Source organism: Paralichthys olivaceus, chromosome 16 (assembly GCF_024713975.1).
Source record: "Paralichthys olivaceus isolate ysfri-2021 chromosome 16, ASM2471397v2, whole genome shotgun sequence".
Classification (NCBI taxonomy): domain Eukaryota; kingdom Metazoa; phylum Chordata; class Actinopteri; order Pleuronectiformes; family Paralichthyidae; genus Paralichthys; species Paralichthys olivaceus.
In genome coordinates this window covers 17,658,660-17,673,055 of record NC_091108.1, presented here as the reverse complement: position 1 = coordinate 17,673,055, position 14,396 = coordinate 17,658,660, and the positions used below count along the sequence as shown (strand labels likewise).

The following is a 14,396-nucleotide window of genomic DNA, read 5'->3' as shown; positions in this document are numbered from 1 at the left end:
ATAACAAACACTTTAACCAACAGAACATTTTACAAATCAAGGCAGATCAATTATGTGTTACACCTCCTCACTGTGCTTACACAATGCATGAGTATTATATCGATACATAAATTCTGTTCATATGGTACAAATGTTATATTGCTATTGATGTAAAATATTATAAATATAATAATACATCATTATTTGTATTGTTTTTATTACCCAGCACCAATTTAATGTCCATCATAATTTCAAGCACTTGTTTTATCAGTGTTAAAATTACTATCATAACTTAAAAACATGTCATCATCCTTATTTAATTTAATTTTTTCCACGAAGAAGATGAGGACAGTTGATTGGTTCCTTCTCTGCTTGCAGGTACTGTGCTGCCTTCAGGGCCCTTTGTTTGCTCGTGAATGAAAACAAAATAAATAGAAAAAATACAACTTGTCTGCAGAATAATTTCCTAGACCCTCTGGTCGTTGCTGTTTTATTTGTACGATATGAACTTAAATGCATCAGACACGTAATTGGCAGTTTGAATTGGCCAAACATAACTTGCAACACAATGGCTGTCCGGTCCAGTTTTACCGTCACTGTCTTAAAACCAACCACACTGGTGTTTCCCAAGCGTCCCCTGTCAGCAGCGAGCATGGCAGAAAGTTACAGCGGAAACGAACTCATGCTGTACGTGTCTCTGAGTGGTTGAAGTTTGAAAGTGATTTGTCCGACAGTCCGTGAACGCAATAGCGCTAGTGTGCTCGGTGTGGGATGCTAAAAGCGCAGCAGCGGTTTATGAATGAGTTAGTGTCGGGCCTGCGGTGAACACCGAGCCCAGCGGAGTTAGATACGAACTGATTCGATAACATTGTGAATATTAATCTGTTTTTAACCTCTCCTCAGCCTCCCGCTCTCTTCCTCTCTAAGATATTCCAGTTTATCTTCAGCCTAGCGTTATGCTAACCGGGCAATGATGAGCTAGCTAGCTAGCTACTAGCATCTTTAGTAGATGTGGGCACAACTGACCTAAATGGGTAGAAAAGCAAGACCGTTCATCTTCCAGCAAAGTTAAAAACGCTTGGGTGAAGTGGTTTGGGACATATTTTCACAATGGACATTAATTTTTACTCGGAGCTGTCGGATGGTTGTCCTCAAAATGTTGACTCGGAGTTTTTGGACAGTCAAGGATATGGAGGATACTCTGAGGACAACAAGGTAACGCCAGTGTTTACTAATGGGTATGCTAAATATGCTAATTCATGTAATGCTAACCGTGTGGTTCAGTTCGCAGAGGGCAGCGACAGTTACCTGACCATCAGTGGAGCGGGTCACCCTTTCCTCTCAGCCGAGGTGAGTCCCTTCATTCAGGGCAGCAGTGCAACTTTATTATCCTGATCTTTGCATGTGTTTCGTTTCATTCATGTCTGACCCACTCTCCCCTCTTCCTCTCCACATGCAGCAGACATTCCATACTCCCAGTCTCGGTGATGAGGTGTTTGAGATCCCACCCATCTCCCTGGATCCAGACCCAGCTCTGGGCATCAGTGAGTTTGAGTTGACAGATGGGTCAGACGGAGCCGGGGGATCTTCTGGCTCCCGCAGCCTCGTCAGCAACCTGGTGGTCGAGGCCAACGACCCGTCCTTCGCCTCCACCTTCGTGAACTCTGGGTCTCAGGGCCTGGAGCAGTTGAACCTTGCGGGAATGGGTCAAGGTGGAGGGGGGGCCCTGCTGAGCTCCTCTGCCTTGGTGAGTGTTCCAGTGGACCCTCACATAGTATACTGCTGGATATGTTTAATTAACCCAGTTCAGAACTGGTGTTAACATCTACCATGAGTGATCCCATCACTCAGATCACATTAGGAGTTGGCCTTGGAGACACAACATTATTGTTGTGTGAATGCAAATGTGTCCTGGGCCTCATATGAAGGACTTACTTACTCAGCTGATGTCCTCAGACCCACTATTCTCAGTACCTATATATCTATTTGTTTTAAATGGTTGTTCCTCTCTTTCAATTGGTTAACTCTTTCTTCATAGCTGCACACATTCACTCATTCAGACCTTTGTGAGTCTGCTTGCTCATTTTCACTTCCTTCATCTCTCTCTCTGTCCCGCACAAACACACAGACTGTACAAACTATGTTCTGTTTACATGGGTAAAAACAACATTGGTCCTTGTGAACATGAATGATTATTTGCATACAGAACAGGGAAGTGGTCGCTGGAGATGCATCACGGATGCCTTTTAATACCAGCTGTGTCAACGGCCTATGTCAGTTGTTCGTGAAAGCAGTGAAGAGTTTAGATTAACCATTTGTGTCCTAATCTCCCTGCAGGAACTTGGAAATTCCAGTGGTTCACATTTCAGCAGCTCATCCCCTATGACCATTGACGTACAGCTTGGTGACATCGCTCATGGTCTTTTGGGAAGTCATTTGACGACTATTAACCAGTCGGAGCTGGCGCTGGGTCTGGGTGAAACCATCGGGCATCATTCAGAGAGACCTGAGCAGCCGCTGTCAGCAACACCATCTCCAGCTGGTTCCCTGCAGGATGAAGACATGGATGACTTCAAGGTGAGGAGACGAACCTGTGCTGGCCAATATCACTGTTAAGCTGCTTTGAGACATGCACTCAGCTCCAGAATATCTCATGAAATGATCCGGAGGATGTGGACGTTATGCAGAGTTTCTGTTGCCAGCCCCCAAGTAAAATCTCTGGGTAATCTCTGAATGATCCCATGTGAGAATACAGCTGGAGATCCTCTGGAGGATTCACTGTGAGTTCACAAGCCTGTTGATGACGTTTCCAACACTGAAAAACAAAAAAACAAATTACTGCTTGCCTCCTGTATGTGCTGCCCCCTCTCTGGTGTTGTGAACGCGTCTGACCCAAGAATCTCCTGCTGCTTTCTTCATATGTGAAAAGCAAACTCCAGAGAAAGTCTGGACCTAATTGTCTGGACGTTTTTACAGAGTTCATGTCTAAAAACAGCTTTTGTCATCACATCCAGTCTTGTTTAACCGCATTTTGGATTCCATGTTGTGTTTAAGATGCTGCAGCTAATATGTGCTCCCTTCTCTCTCTCTCCCCTGCCTTCCCCCTCCTTATTCAGAGGAGTGTACTGCTGGACTCGCCCATGTCTCTCTCCTCTTCCTCTGTCCTCTCCCACATGTCCTCCCACTCAGCTCTCACATCCTCCATCTCCCTGGCTAAGGGCAGGAGGGGCGGGGGGAAGCCGGCCACACTGGCCTCAATGAGTGGGGCCTTGGGCTCAAAAAAAGTACAAAGGAAGAAAGATCCAAATGAGCCACAGAAGCCTGTTTCAGCCTATGCCTTGTTCTTCAGAGACACACAGGCCGCCATTAAGGGCCAGAACCCCAACGCCTCTTTTGGAGAGGTCTCAAAGATTGTGGCCTCCATGTGGGACAGCCTGGCTGAGGAGCAGAAACAGGTAGAAGCAGACATGCTGATATAAAACATATTCATATCCCACATCGGTCTTTAGTAGGGAAGAACTGTGACAGATGGCATCTTATTTAAAGCACACGTAATTGTTTTGTCTACACTAGGTGTACAAGAGAAAAACAGAAGCAGCCAAAAGGGACTATTTGAAAGCGCTGGCAGCTTACAAAGCCAACCAGCTCTCACAGGTAACATCATGTTGTCCACTAAAGAAAAAACTAATATTTTTTTGTTGTAGGGGATTTTAGTTCATATGGATTTTGTATCTGATATACCCCTAATTTATTTCAGCCTGCCGCCGAGGACATGGAAACTTCCGCTTCAACACCCTCACCTGCCAATAACACGAATCCTACAGCCGCTCCCTCTGCTGGTCACCAGCCAATGCGCCCAGCGAACAACAACCTGGAAGAGAACACTATCACTAACATTTGTGCCTCCAACATTATTCTTGACGTCCCAGAGCGGACCACACGATCTCGCACAGTGGCAAACAAAGCCTCCACCCCAGCAGTAACTCCACCAGCCCAGACCATCACAAAGATTATCATCCCAAAACACATCCTACAGGCGGGGGGCCAGGTTGTGACGGTGTTGCCCGGAGGGGTCCGCACATTGCAGCCCACACTGGTTGTGTCGAGTGGCTCTCGTCAGCCACCGCCATTGCAGCAGATGCAGAACGCCCCTCCGCCGCCACGGCTCCAGCAAATGGCGCCAGCACCTCCACCATTACAAGCCAAGCCTCGCGAGGGGAGCGCCATGACAGGTGTCCCTGTGTCTGTCACGGCTACACCTCCGCCTCCACTCCAGATAAAAATAGTTCCTTCCTCCTTGCAGGGCAAAGAAACCCTTCCAATTATTGTACCTAATACTTTGTCCACATCATCTGCTGTGACTTCGTCCTCCCAGTCTGCACCTGTTGTGTCGGTGCAGGTGGTGAATTCAGCGGACGTGTCAGGGAGTCCAGATGAAGATGAGGTTACAGAAGTACTGCCCTCAGAAGAGGTAAAACGTCTTATTCCATTTCTGTGTTTTGCGTCAGCTTCATTTGATCAACCATTTGTTAATGTTGAATGTTTCGTTTCTCAAAACTGCTTCATAAATTATCTTCACGCAGCACCAAGCTGATGTCATAGCAACCAATTTCAGAAGCGCAGATCAGTATTCATATCTACTTTTAACAAAGATTTAAAATAACTACAGAATCTCCCTTTTTCCTTCACAAGTTAGACTATGTTAAATGTATCTCTCCAACCAAGAGCTGGACGATATGGCCCAAAAATTATATCAAGATAAAAATGTTCATATCAGTAAATATCGATGATTATCACGAAAGACTGCTCCTCAGTGATGGTTGTGGTTTTAAACTCTTCTTCATGAGCAGAGAATGACATTTGATGAACATATTTTATAAATCAGGTAGATCAGTTATGTTATACCTCCTCGCTGATCTATTTAATCAACGTGGATGAAATTAACTTTCTCCCTTTACTATTTTTAGATTTCAAAATCAATTTCAACTTTAAAACAACCTCCAAATTCTAAGGCACTGAATTGATATACGAGACAAAGTATAGGGCATAAATACTGTTGCCTGGATATTTCATAATCTTTTGAGTTGAAAAGTAATGGTTAAAATGCTCACATGAAGTCAGGAGGAGTGAAAGAATCTGCCTCTACTAAATAAAAACAAAATCAGTTATTTTGTGTTTTGTATGTTTTGATTTTGACTTTTTACATTAAGTCCAACAGGGGAAATATTTATCTTCATCATATTTAACTTTTAGTTTAATGTTTTCTTTCATTGTGTCAAAGAGCTTTGTTAGGAAACTTACACAACAAACTTGGATCTGAGTTTATAAAATAGCAGGTCCTGATGTTAATGATGCTCTTCTAAATGTCCCCACCTGTTCTCAGGATGAGATGGAGATGAATGGATCCGTTGGTGCAGCATCCATGAATAGTGTGTGTGTTAGGGTGGGCTGTAACAACCCAGCAGTGGAGAGTGACGACTGGGACAAAGAGTACTGCAGCAACGAATGTGTGGCCACCCATTGCAGGTGTGTAGAGCTGTGACTTATGTAATGATGAATACATAAAGTTGTTTAAGTGACACAATAGCAAGTTATGAAAACTACCTGTTAGAAAACAATACCAGGTTGTCATCTGTCCTGCGTCCTTTGTCCTCTTTCAGCTCCCACCAGCTGTGGGTGAAAATGCTCCAGTTTTAACTCCTGTTCCGTTTCTTACTCTGTTCCCTTCTCTTTCGTCTTCTTCTACAATGTCTGCTTCAGTTTCTTCTGTGGCTCTGCTTTGATGTGCAACACTTATAATGGTGAAGTAGTTGTCACTTGCTCCAGCTCTGGTTCTGGGTGTGTGACGTATGTGGTAAAGCAGGTCGCTATGTTTCAACACAGGAAACCTGAGGTACATAGTGCAAATCTAGACCTCCAGGCCTCCAGGGAGCGCTGTGGCAATCACTTACATGAGATTCTCTCTATTATAAGATTGTGTACCATCAGAATTATTATGAAGTAGTTATTTTTGTACGGTATAAAAAAACACTAGTGTTGCATTAACCTATGCATTTTCTGTTTTTCAGAGATATATTCAAATCATGGTTCTCCATCAGGAATCTGAACATGGGAACAGTGAAGTAAAGAGCAACTTTTTCACTCGGAGCCAGCGTTGATCATTCAAAGATGGAGGCAGAACTGGTTTCAAAAACAATTTCTCAAATTTCAACCATGCATTTCACTACAGCTACAAAATGTCATAATTATCTCACCTTTCTGTTTATGTACTATAGGTTTTACAGTTGCTGATATGACAATTAAAATAGTATTGCCAAAAGGACAGCTGGTATTTTTGTCACTCTAACTATGGAAACATCGGCTTTGTGGATAATGACATTGTGCTATGTTTGATATATGTACAGATTTTAGTCCGACATCAAGGGATTTGTGGCAGCTAGAGAGAATATTGGCACAATGAAGTAAACAAGACAGTCAAGGAAATTGTCTTTAAAACAGCATATGGGTCGTACATACAGGAAACATTCATTTAGATTTTTTTTCTTTATTTAAACCCACACAGGGTAGTTTATACTTGTTACCTATAACTTCTGCATCAAAAGGAAGAAAAGTGTTTCTCATGGCGCCTCGCTCCAACAAAGATGTTTATGGCGTTACTGCACAGTTCTCACCAATGATTTCAGACTCATGATGTAATGTTCAATCATTAAGTGACAAAAAACAGTATTCAAATGCCTTAGTTTGAGAAGAAAACAGTTTGTATCACCTTGTTTTTGTACTGAGAATATTGACCTTAACATTTGCCTCCAGTTTTTGTAAAACATTTTATTCAGATTAATGTCAGTTGTTAAAAAATGTGCGACTTTCATGTTTTCATAAATAAATTAGAAAAAAAATGCTTCATCTCGTGGATTTTCTTTTTGCTGTGTCCTTTAAAACAAAAAATAACATTTGAGAGAATATCTATTGCAGTATATGTCTGACAAATGAAAAGATGAATTCATAAACAATTAAATCTACCTTCACTCAGTTCTAGACACTCACTTCTTCATTAGTTGGTGACCAAGGACTCTATGTAAATGTGAGGGCTGACAGCTAGGAGTTAGAGCACCGCCCTGGTAGGTGGGATTAGAGAGCTCCCGCCTTTATAAGAACAGGTGAGGGCAGTTATTGCCTCTTTGTCTGATGCCTGGAAGATGGGACTGCTGTGTTTGTGCAGGTAAGGGTAACTGGGACAAAGAGATGGGTTTTATTTGTCTGCTTGAAATCTAATGAGGTTTCTTGTACATTCGGTTGTGTGGCCACCCAGATCTCACTGGCCCCATGCTTGAGTGGAGAAGATCCAGGGTTCACCTCTCCCCTGTTTGAGCCACAGTGCAGAGTCAGCCATCTAACGTCGCTGTGAAGTAGGGCCCCATATTGAGAAAGGTAACATTTAATAGTTTTTGGTTGTAATTTGATGACTGCCAGACAGCTGCTTTGTCTATACCAGTGTTGTCAGGCCACTGGTATCTGCTTTTATTTTATACTGTTGGTCCGACATCTCATGCATCACATTCCTGATTTTTTTTTTTACCTTTAATAATTGTATTGTTTTTTAAATATATTTTATCGTAACCCTGAACCAGCTGAGTCTCACTCTTTCTTTGTTTTAGGCAGGTGGATGATATTTGGGGAACAGTCTTAGGATCCACATCACTTTGCATGCAGTGTGGTAGGCCTGAAGGGTGGTGGTCATCCACAATTTCTTGCCATTTATGTTAAAGTGTGTTTCTCTGTAGTCTCAGTAATTCAGGTATTTTAGCTTTTATAAACATTAGGAAGTAAAAGTTAGTGTCTCTTTATTTATCGTTGTATATTTTTTCCCTTTCTAAGTCCTTTGTTTATCTGTTGTGCCTGTGCACTTTATATGTTTCACTGTGGGGAGAGTGGGAAACGTTCTTTCGACTGCTTTGTATGTTTACATGTGAAATAGTTGACAATAAAGCTACTTTGACTTTGACTTTGACTTTTATTCCAGTCCTCATTAATAAAGATTTAATTGTAAACTGAACGCGCGTCTCTCGCTCTTCTTGAACCACCAAAAATGTGATTGTGTCCACACACACTTCAGCCGATCTGTAGTTGAGGAAATCATTTCTTTTACCATAATACAGAACTAAAAGTGCACTAATGTAAACTGTTTAAAATATCTGACTTTTGGAAAGAGGGCTTTCTTCACGTTGGATGTCTTTCCTCAGTGAATTCTGTGATTTGTTGCCTGAGCACTAGAGTGTTGGTCCATACTCCTGTTGAATACACCCCTCTGCTATTTAACTTATCTATATTAAGCTCTGTAATCACACACTTGCAGTGATGTGACATTTCTCACTTGCAATCAACAAAAATATTTTCCAAAATGGTCAGGGGTCAAACTGTCCATTAGTTTCCACATGTGCTAAAAACGGACAAAAACCCAGCTAAACATTTTATCTCAAGCTTTAAAGTTGTTAAATGTTTCTTAATGGTGTAATACTGATCTACGAAGCATTAGCAGTGTTGGCAAATGTTTTAGTAACCTGTTTTTAAACTTGTGTATGCTTTCTGCAAACTTGTGTTGGTAGTGATGGTTTACGCAGCAAAATATACTTATAGTTGCCAGAAAAAGGTTTTATTGTATTAATGCACAAGATAAATGTTATAGGTTATATAGGATGAAGGGTTTCAAAAGACAAACATTTGTCAGTGTAAAGTATCTATATTGAGGAATAAAGGCATTTAAAAGACTTTTAAAAAAACATCATACAATCTTTGTGTTTTTTTAAACATTAAACCAGCTACAGGGTCATGGGAAGAGGGAAGACTACTCTCAGTAGTAAAACACAAGAAAAGAATATAGACATCAAATACAATCATCAGTGGAATAACTTCATCTGTCATCTTTGACACAGGAATGTTTGGCAGGTGAGGATCAGTTTACTGGTGTTTTCCGAACCAGTGAGAACCTCAGCACATCTGGAGTCGATCTGCTTCAATTATTGTGCGTCTCTCAAAAGGTGTAAAACTTCTACTCACTGTCCCCGTCCCACTATTTGTTCACAATCACAGGGAGCACACACATGGCTAGACATAAGAAATACAGGAAGGAAAAAGTAAAAAAACATCAGTAGCATATATTCAAAAAAAGACAATCTCCATCCAACTGCAACTGTGATGATTATAAAACTTTCTGGAATGGCTGTCAATCTCAACCTGGTATTAACATCCGTCCTGAGGGATCCGATCACAAGTGGACAAGTTCGTCTGTGGTATTTAATACGTTCCTGAACGTGTCTCCTGTTTGTCTCCTTTTGATCGGATCTCACTTCTCCACATGCAAATACTCGTATTAACCATTTGTGTTCACAAAGACCAATTTGTGTTGTTTTTTCCCCAGTCTGAGTTTTTAGATGTGTCTGATATAACTGTGTGTGTGTGTGTATGTCGACCTGAGCGAAAGAGAGCAATCACAGTCAGGAGGGGCTGCATACATTTTGTTCTGCGTAGATCTGCTATGAAGAAAGATTTTATCCATGTAAAATAAATATTAATCATTGTGGTGGTTCAGTGTTGAGATTCGCAGCATACAAAGCATAAAAATATGTTTGAAACTGCAGCGGAGTAGGTGGTCCGTTGTGTGTGACCCAGGACATATTGGCGTTCACACAGTGAAAAGAATGTGGACACATGCGTCCCAGATCACCTTGCAATGTGGTTTGAGGAATCAGATCTCAGGATGCATTCGGGCGTGTTCAGACTTGAACTTAGCGGTGATCACTTGTGATCCGATCACTCAGGATGGACGTTAATGGGTCTGAACGAGGTTAGCATGAGGTAGAAAATGGTGACGCCACCATCAGCAGCTACATGCCAGCAAGCGTTTTAAATGAAGGGACAAAGTATCCACACTTGCTCAGATTGTGTTTCTCCAGATTCCTCATGATCCTGAATGTCTTCCCACAGGTGCTGCAACTGAAAGGCTTTTCTCCAGTGTGAAACCTCAAATGAGATTTCAGATTTTCACGAAGGCGAAAGCTTTTGCTGCACTGTGTGCAAGTATGTGGCCTGTCCCCAGTGTGGAATCTCAAGTGTCGGCGGAGGCTCTTCCTGAGTGCAAACGTCTTTGAGCACACTGAACACGGGTATGGTTTCTCTCCGGTGTGGAATCGTTCGTGCCGCCGGAGAATCTTCCGGTGTTTGAAAGTTTTCCCGCAGGCGCTGCACGCGTACCCCTCGCGGGAGTGGGTGACGACCGTTTGGAGGCGCCAAATCCCGTTATCACATGGGGTGAAACAGCAGAGGCGATGGCCTGTGTGGAGGCTTTGGTGGCGACGGAGATCTTTGGGCAGACGCAAACCAGCTTTGCGGTTGGGAACTTCATCTTGAAACTTTGCCGTGAGCACGTTCACCACCTGCACCACACAACGACTCAGCAGCTTTTGATCTGGAGTTATCAACTTCAGTTTCATCTGGAGACCGTTCTTTGTCTCCTTTGTCTGGGTCTTGTCCCAAACTCCAACGTGAATAGCTCCATCTGACAGGGACGGACTGTAGGCGGTGCCCTTGGCAGTGCTCACACAAGTCTGCTGCGGCTCTGGTTTAAGGATCAACGGGCAAACAAACTTCACATCGTCCTCTGCAGCGATGTCGCTCGTTTCTGGCAGGATGTCGAGAGGCTTTTGGGTTGTTGTTGTTGAGCTCTGCATGGTTGTGTCAGCACACACTGAAACACATCAGTTACACTTTTTATTATATTGTACAATCCCACTATTTTTCAACATCCTTCAGGGTGCAGAAAGCATTTTGTACATGTGCACTGATGTGATATCATTCTCACATCTCATCTCTGCCTTGTCAGATCAGCGTTCAAATCCCCAACAGATGCAAAGTTTGATATTTCAAAGAAAATGAAATATCGAAAACATTTTCGGTGAACAAACATCGGGCGAAGAGGAAGACACCAGTTCATTGTTACTGTGATTTCCATACAGCTGCCCCGGGTGGTGGTAAAAAGCCTACTTTTACTGACAACTCATTTAAATGAAACTTTTACTTCTATTTCACCTCCTGTTGTGGAGTGAAACATATCCCAGCATGCACTGGAACAGTTTCCGTTCTACGAAAGTTATATTCCATTTTTGTTTTTCATCAACAGCTCAATTCACATTAAAATGAAGCGCTTAACAAATACAACCCTGATTAGATATTATAATTTCTATTCTCCCTCTCAGTATTCACAGTATGAAAAAAAAAATACAGTCATTGATCTGAAAGCCCCGACTGCACAAATATTGGTCTGAAAAATGAGGGAGTCAAGTTTTATAGAGTGTCTCTTAAAAGTATTTGATTCCTAGTAAAATGTACACTAGCTTATATTCGTCTCATTCATAACAGTGTAGTTCAAACTGGTTGCCTGTGTGTGGTTCTACTATAATCGTCAATTGATAAATAACTATTTTTGTGTGGTTTGCATCATTTGGCTCTGTTCATGCTTCTAGACGGTCAAGGATGTTTCAGCCTTGAATTTTACAGGATGAATTTGAATTAAGTGCCTTGGTTTTCTTTTTCTTACCATGCAAAACAATTTCTGTTTTGGATTCACTATCAGCTGGAGACTCTGTTTCAAGGACGCTCAGCTCCACCAAATCCACAGTCTCTGCCAAAAGCTGTTCAAAAACAAATGACAGCAAAATTCAAAACATGTCACTTCAAAGTAAGCAACATAGTACATGCAAGAACAACTAACGTCACCTGCCGGGGAGACAAAATCCATTTCAAACTAGAATGGCACTAAGTGTTGCACACCTCTGCCAAGGCCCAAAGTACAGTCCCCTTATGAAACCAAATTTAAATCCACTAGATCTGGATTTTTATTTGGATCTGCACCCAACTGTACACTCTGAAAAATATAAGTCCCCTAAACATACCTGATTTTTTTCATCAAGTTCTATAAATTATTACTCCTTCCATGTTTTCGTCTGTTTGTGTTTGTTAGTTAGAGGGATTACGCAAAGATAACTGGATGCCCTTGCAAACCCTCACTGACCTTTTCCTTCAGAGGCGGTTGTTTAGGGTTAACATGGTCATAATCTCCAGTCAGGAGGACTTCTGATGGAATGAGGCAACCCTCCACCACAGCCAGCTCCTCTTTGCAATCAGTCAGAGAATCACCATTTGAGAGAGAGGGGGGGCCTGTGGAGAAGAGAGGGGGGAGGGGATAAGACAGAGGCACACATACATTCCTACAGAATGAGGAGCACCCTGCAGGAGTGCAACTATCTTATACATGCGTCTTCATTGCATTGGCCACATTTCAGATTTGATTACCACTTCAATCAACTTTTGTGCAGAATACACATGCACCTTCTCCTCCTGCACAGCCATGGTCCTAAGCAGGAAGTTAGAGCACATACAGCTTAAAAAAACACCCACGTACCAGGAAGCTCCAGCTGCGGATAAATAACCTCGTCCACTTGCACCCCGATGCTGCGTTTAGTGTCCGCAGCAGATGAACCGGCCAGTTTCTCCAGCGTCCCCTGTTCCTTCTTGACGGCGGTGCGGCCCGCGGCCACAGCGGGCGAGGCTCGATACCTGCTCTCGAACAGTTTGGTCAACTCCACCGTGGCCGCTTTGACCAGCGCCGACAGCACCGACTCCACCTGAGCCTGCAGGTTCACCACGTCCGCGGACATGTTGCTCGGCTCAGAGATCGTGAGGAGGAATAGCAGCAGATCAGAGGAGGAGAGTCAGAGGAGATCTTCTCTATTTACCAACCACGACCACATGGCTCGTCAAGGATGGGGGCGTGTCCAGCGGGGGCGCAGGCGCGGTCAAGACTGAGGGGGGAGGGGGCCAGTGACGTCATAAAACGAGAGTAGAGTTGTGTTGCTCTTTGACATGAAACTTTGATTGTTTCATTGGAAAATATCAAAGTTCTCTTTTAATTAATTAAATGAAACAGGTTGAATTTAATTACAAACAAAACATCGATTCAACTGGGATGGAAAAATCTGAATCATTGTTGAATTTTCAATGCTCAATAACGTGGAGCCAGTGTTGTTCATTCATTTCTTTGTGAATGTTAAAATGCCAACTGTGTTGCATCAAAACTTTCAGGCAACTTATCTCAAAATGTTAAGATGGAGTTTCAACATCGGCAGACACATCTCGACACACTCTCGATGTATATGCAGTGATGTTTTCAATAACACCAGTGTCACTCATGCTGTGTCACATCCCTAAACTGTTGTTCATTTCTTTTTATTTTATTTGTAAAATGTATTAATAAACGGTCTTTAGATTAACAACCCTCCTTCCAACCTTGTTTTTTGTGGGCGTTAAGCAGATTATAGAGAAACTTAACACCACGCTCAAATATATGTATTAATGTCTGATTCATTCTGGCTAACCTGAGACCTGAGCTTTTGTTTCATATCTATTTTTTGTTTCTCCTTGTTATTTGGGATTAGTAGTACCTGTTGAGTATAAAAACTAAGCATTGTCTTTAATCAGGAAGTACTTTTGAAAAAAATTATGTCCTCATATGGGGACAGTAGGATTATTTTGCTGTATAACACAACAAAATAACTGATATATAACAAAGTATAAAAGTGTTTATTTTAATGCCTGGGTTAGGGTTAGGGTTAGGCTATGCAAAACAAGTATTGCAATATCTCATCAATAACCCTGGGCTGTAAGAACAGTGTAATAATTTCTGGCCTGTGTGAAAGGCTGCATAAACTGTTTTGTTCAATTTGAAAGCATAGAAACACAATAACAACTGTGGCTACATTTGAACAAAATTGCAAATAATGCAACTATGAATTTTCCTTGCTCTATAATCCTAACAAGGAATGTTCTTTTTGTCTGTAAGAACAGTTTGTCACACCTATTGTCCTCTGTGAAATACTCCATAACAATGACCTTCACTTTGCAAGCACAGGAACACATTACACGTCATGCATGAGATTTCCCAGATTACCCAGATTTTTCTCTGCAACACATTGGATTCTTCAGGTTGACCATCTCTAGAAGATGTACAGCAGAAGTTGTGCAGACGTGACATGATGCTTTTTGCCTTTTTGTGATAGGTATACCCTCTTTTCCTTATTATTACTACATTTAATTTGGCGGACGCTTTTATCCAAAGCATCTTACAATTAGTGCATTCAACATCTATGAGGTTTATCAGTATCCCAAAGGAAATAGGGCATGTAGATGGGGAAGATGGATGAGAATCCAACCGCCGACCTTCTGGTTGGAGGATAACCACTCTACCCCACAACATGTTCCACATCAGTGTTGCACTTGGTCAAGTATGCTTGGGCCACAGCCATGCGAAACTCGAGGAACTGCTTTTAGTGTTGTCTTTGCGATATAATAGCCAGCTGTTGGCTACA

The 14,396-nt window shown here is 42.2% G+C and overlaps 2 protein-coding genes and 1 long non-coding RNA gene across 4 annotated transcripts; 2 read left to right on the top strand and 1 right to left on the bottom strand.

Moving 5' to 3' along the window:
• The first annotated feature begins 693 nt into the window (after nt 1–693).
• On the top strand, nt 694–6,298 carry tox4a (TOX high mobility group box family member 4 a). Of its 2 annotated transcripts, none has more exons than XM_020104539.2 (9): nt 694–1,194; nt 1,264–1,329; nt 1,439–1,726; nt 2,317–2,556; nt 3,096–3,434; nt 3,553–3,633; nt 3,737–4,450; nt 5,363–5,505; nt 6,048–6,298. In XM_020104539.2, the coding sequence occupies exons 1-9, from the start codon at nt 1,090–1,092 to the stop codon at nt 6,103–6,105; spliced, it is 2,034 nt and encodes a 677-aa protein (XP_019960098.2). In that variant the 5' UTR covers nt 694–1,089; the 3' UTR covers nt 6,106–6,298. The 2 variants fall into 2 exon arrangements, with proteins under 2 accessions (XP_019960098.2, XP_069367117.1); XM_069511016.1 differs by having other exon boundaries at nt 712–1,194; nt 1,442–1,726.
• A 769-nt stretch (nt 6,299–7,067) lies between these two features.
• On the top strand, nt 7,068–7,774 carry LOC138405065 (uncharacterized). The gene is made up of 3 exons (XR_011238725.1): nt 7,068–7,198; nt 7,289–7,407; nt 7,635–7,774. It is a non-coding gene; the product is annotated as an uncharacterized lncRNA (long non-coding RNA).
• An 833-nt stretch (nt 7,775–8,607) lies between these two features.
• Nucleotides 8,608–12,812, bottom strand: LOC109640580 (uncharacterized). The gene is made up of 4 exons (XM_020104668.2): nt 12,434–12,812; nt 12,044–12,189; nt 11,570–11,663; nt 8,608–10,720 (listed from the first exon to the last, which is right to left on the bottom strand). The coding sequence occupies exons 1-4, from the start codon at nt 12,687–12,689 to the stop codon at nt 9,861–9,863; spliced, it is 1,356 nt and encodes a 451-aa protein (XP_019960227.1). The 5' UTR covers nt 12,690–12,812; the 3' UTR covers nt 8,608–9,860.
• Nucleotides 12,813–14,396: the final 1,584 nt, after the last annotated feature.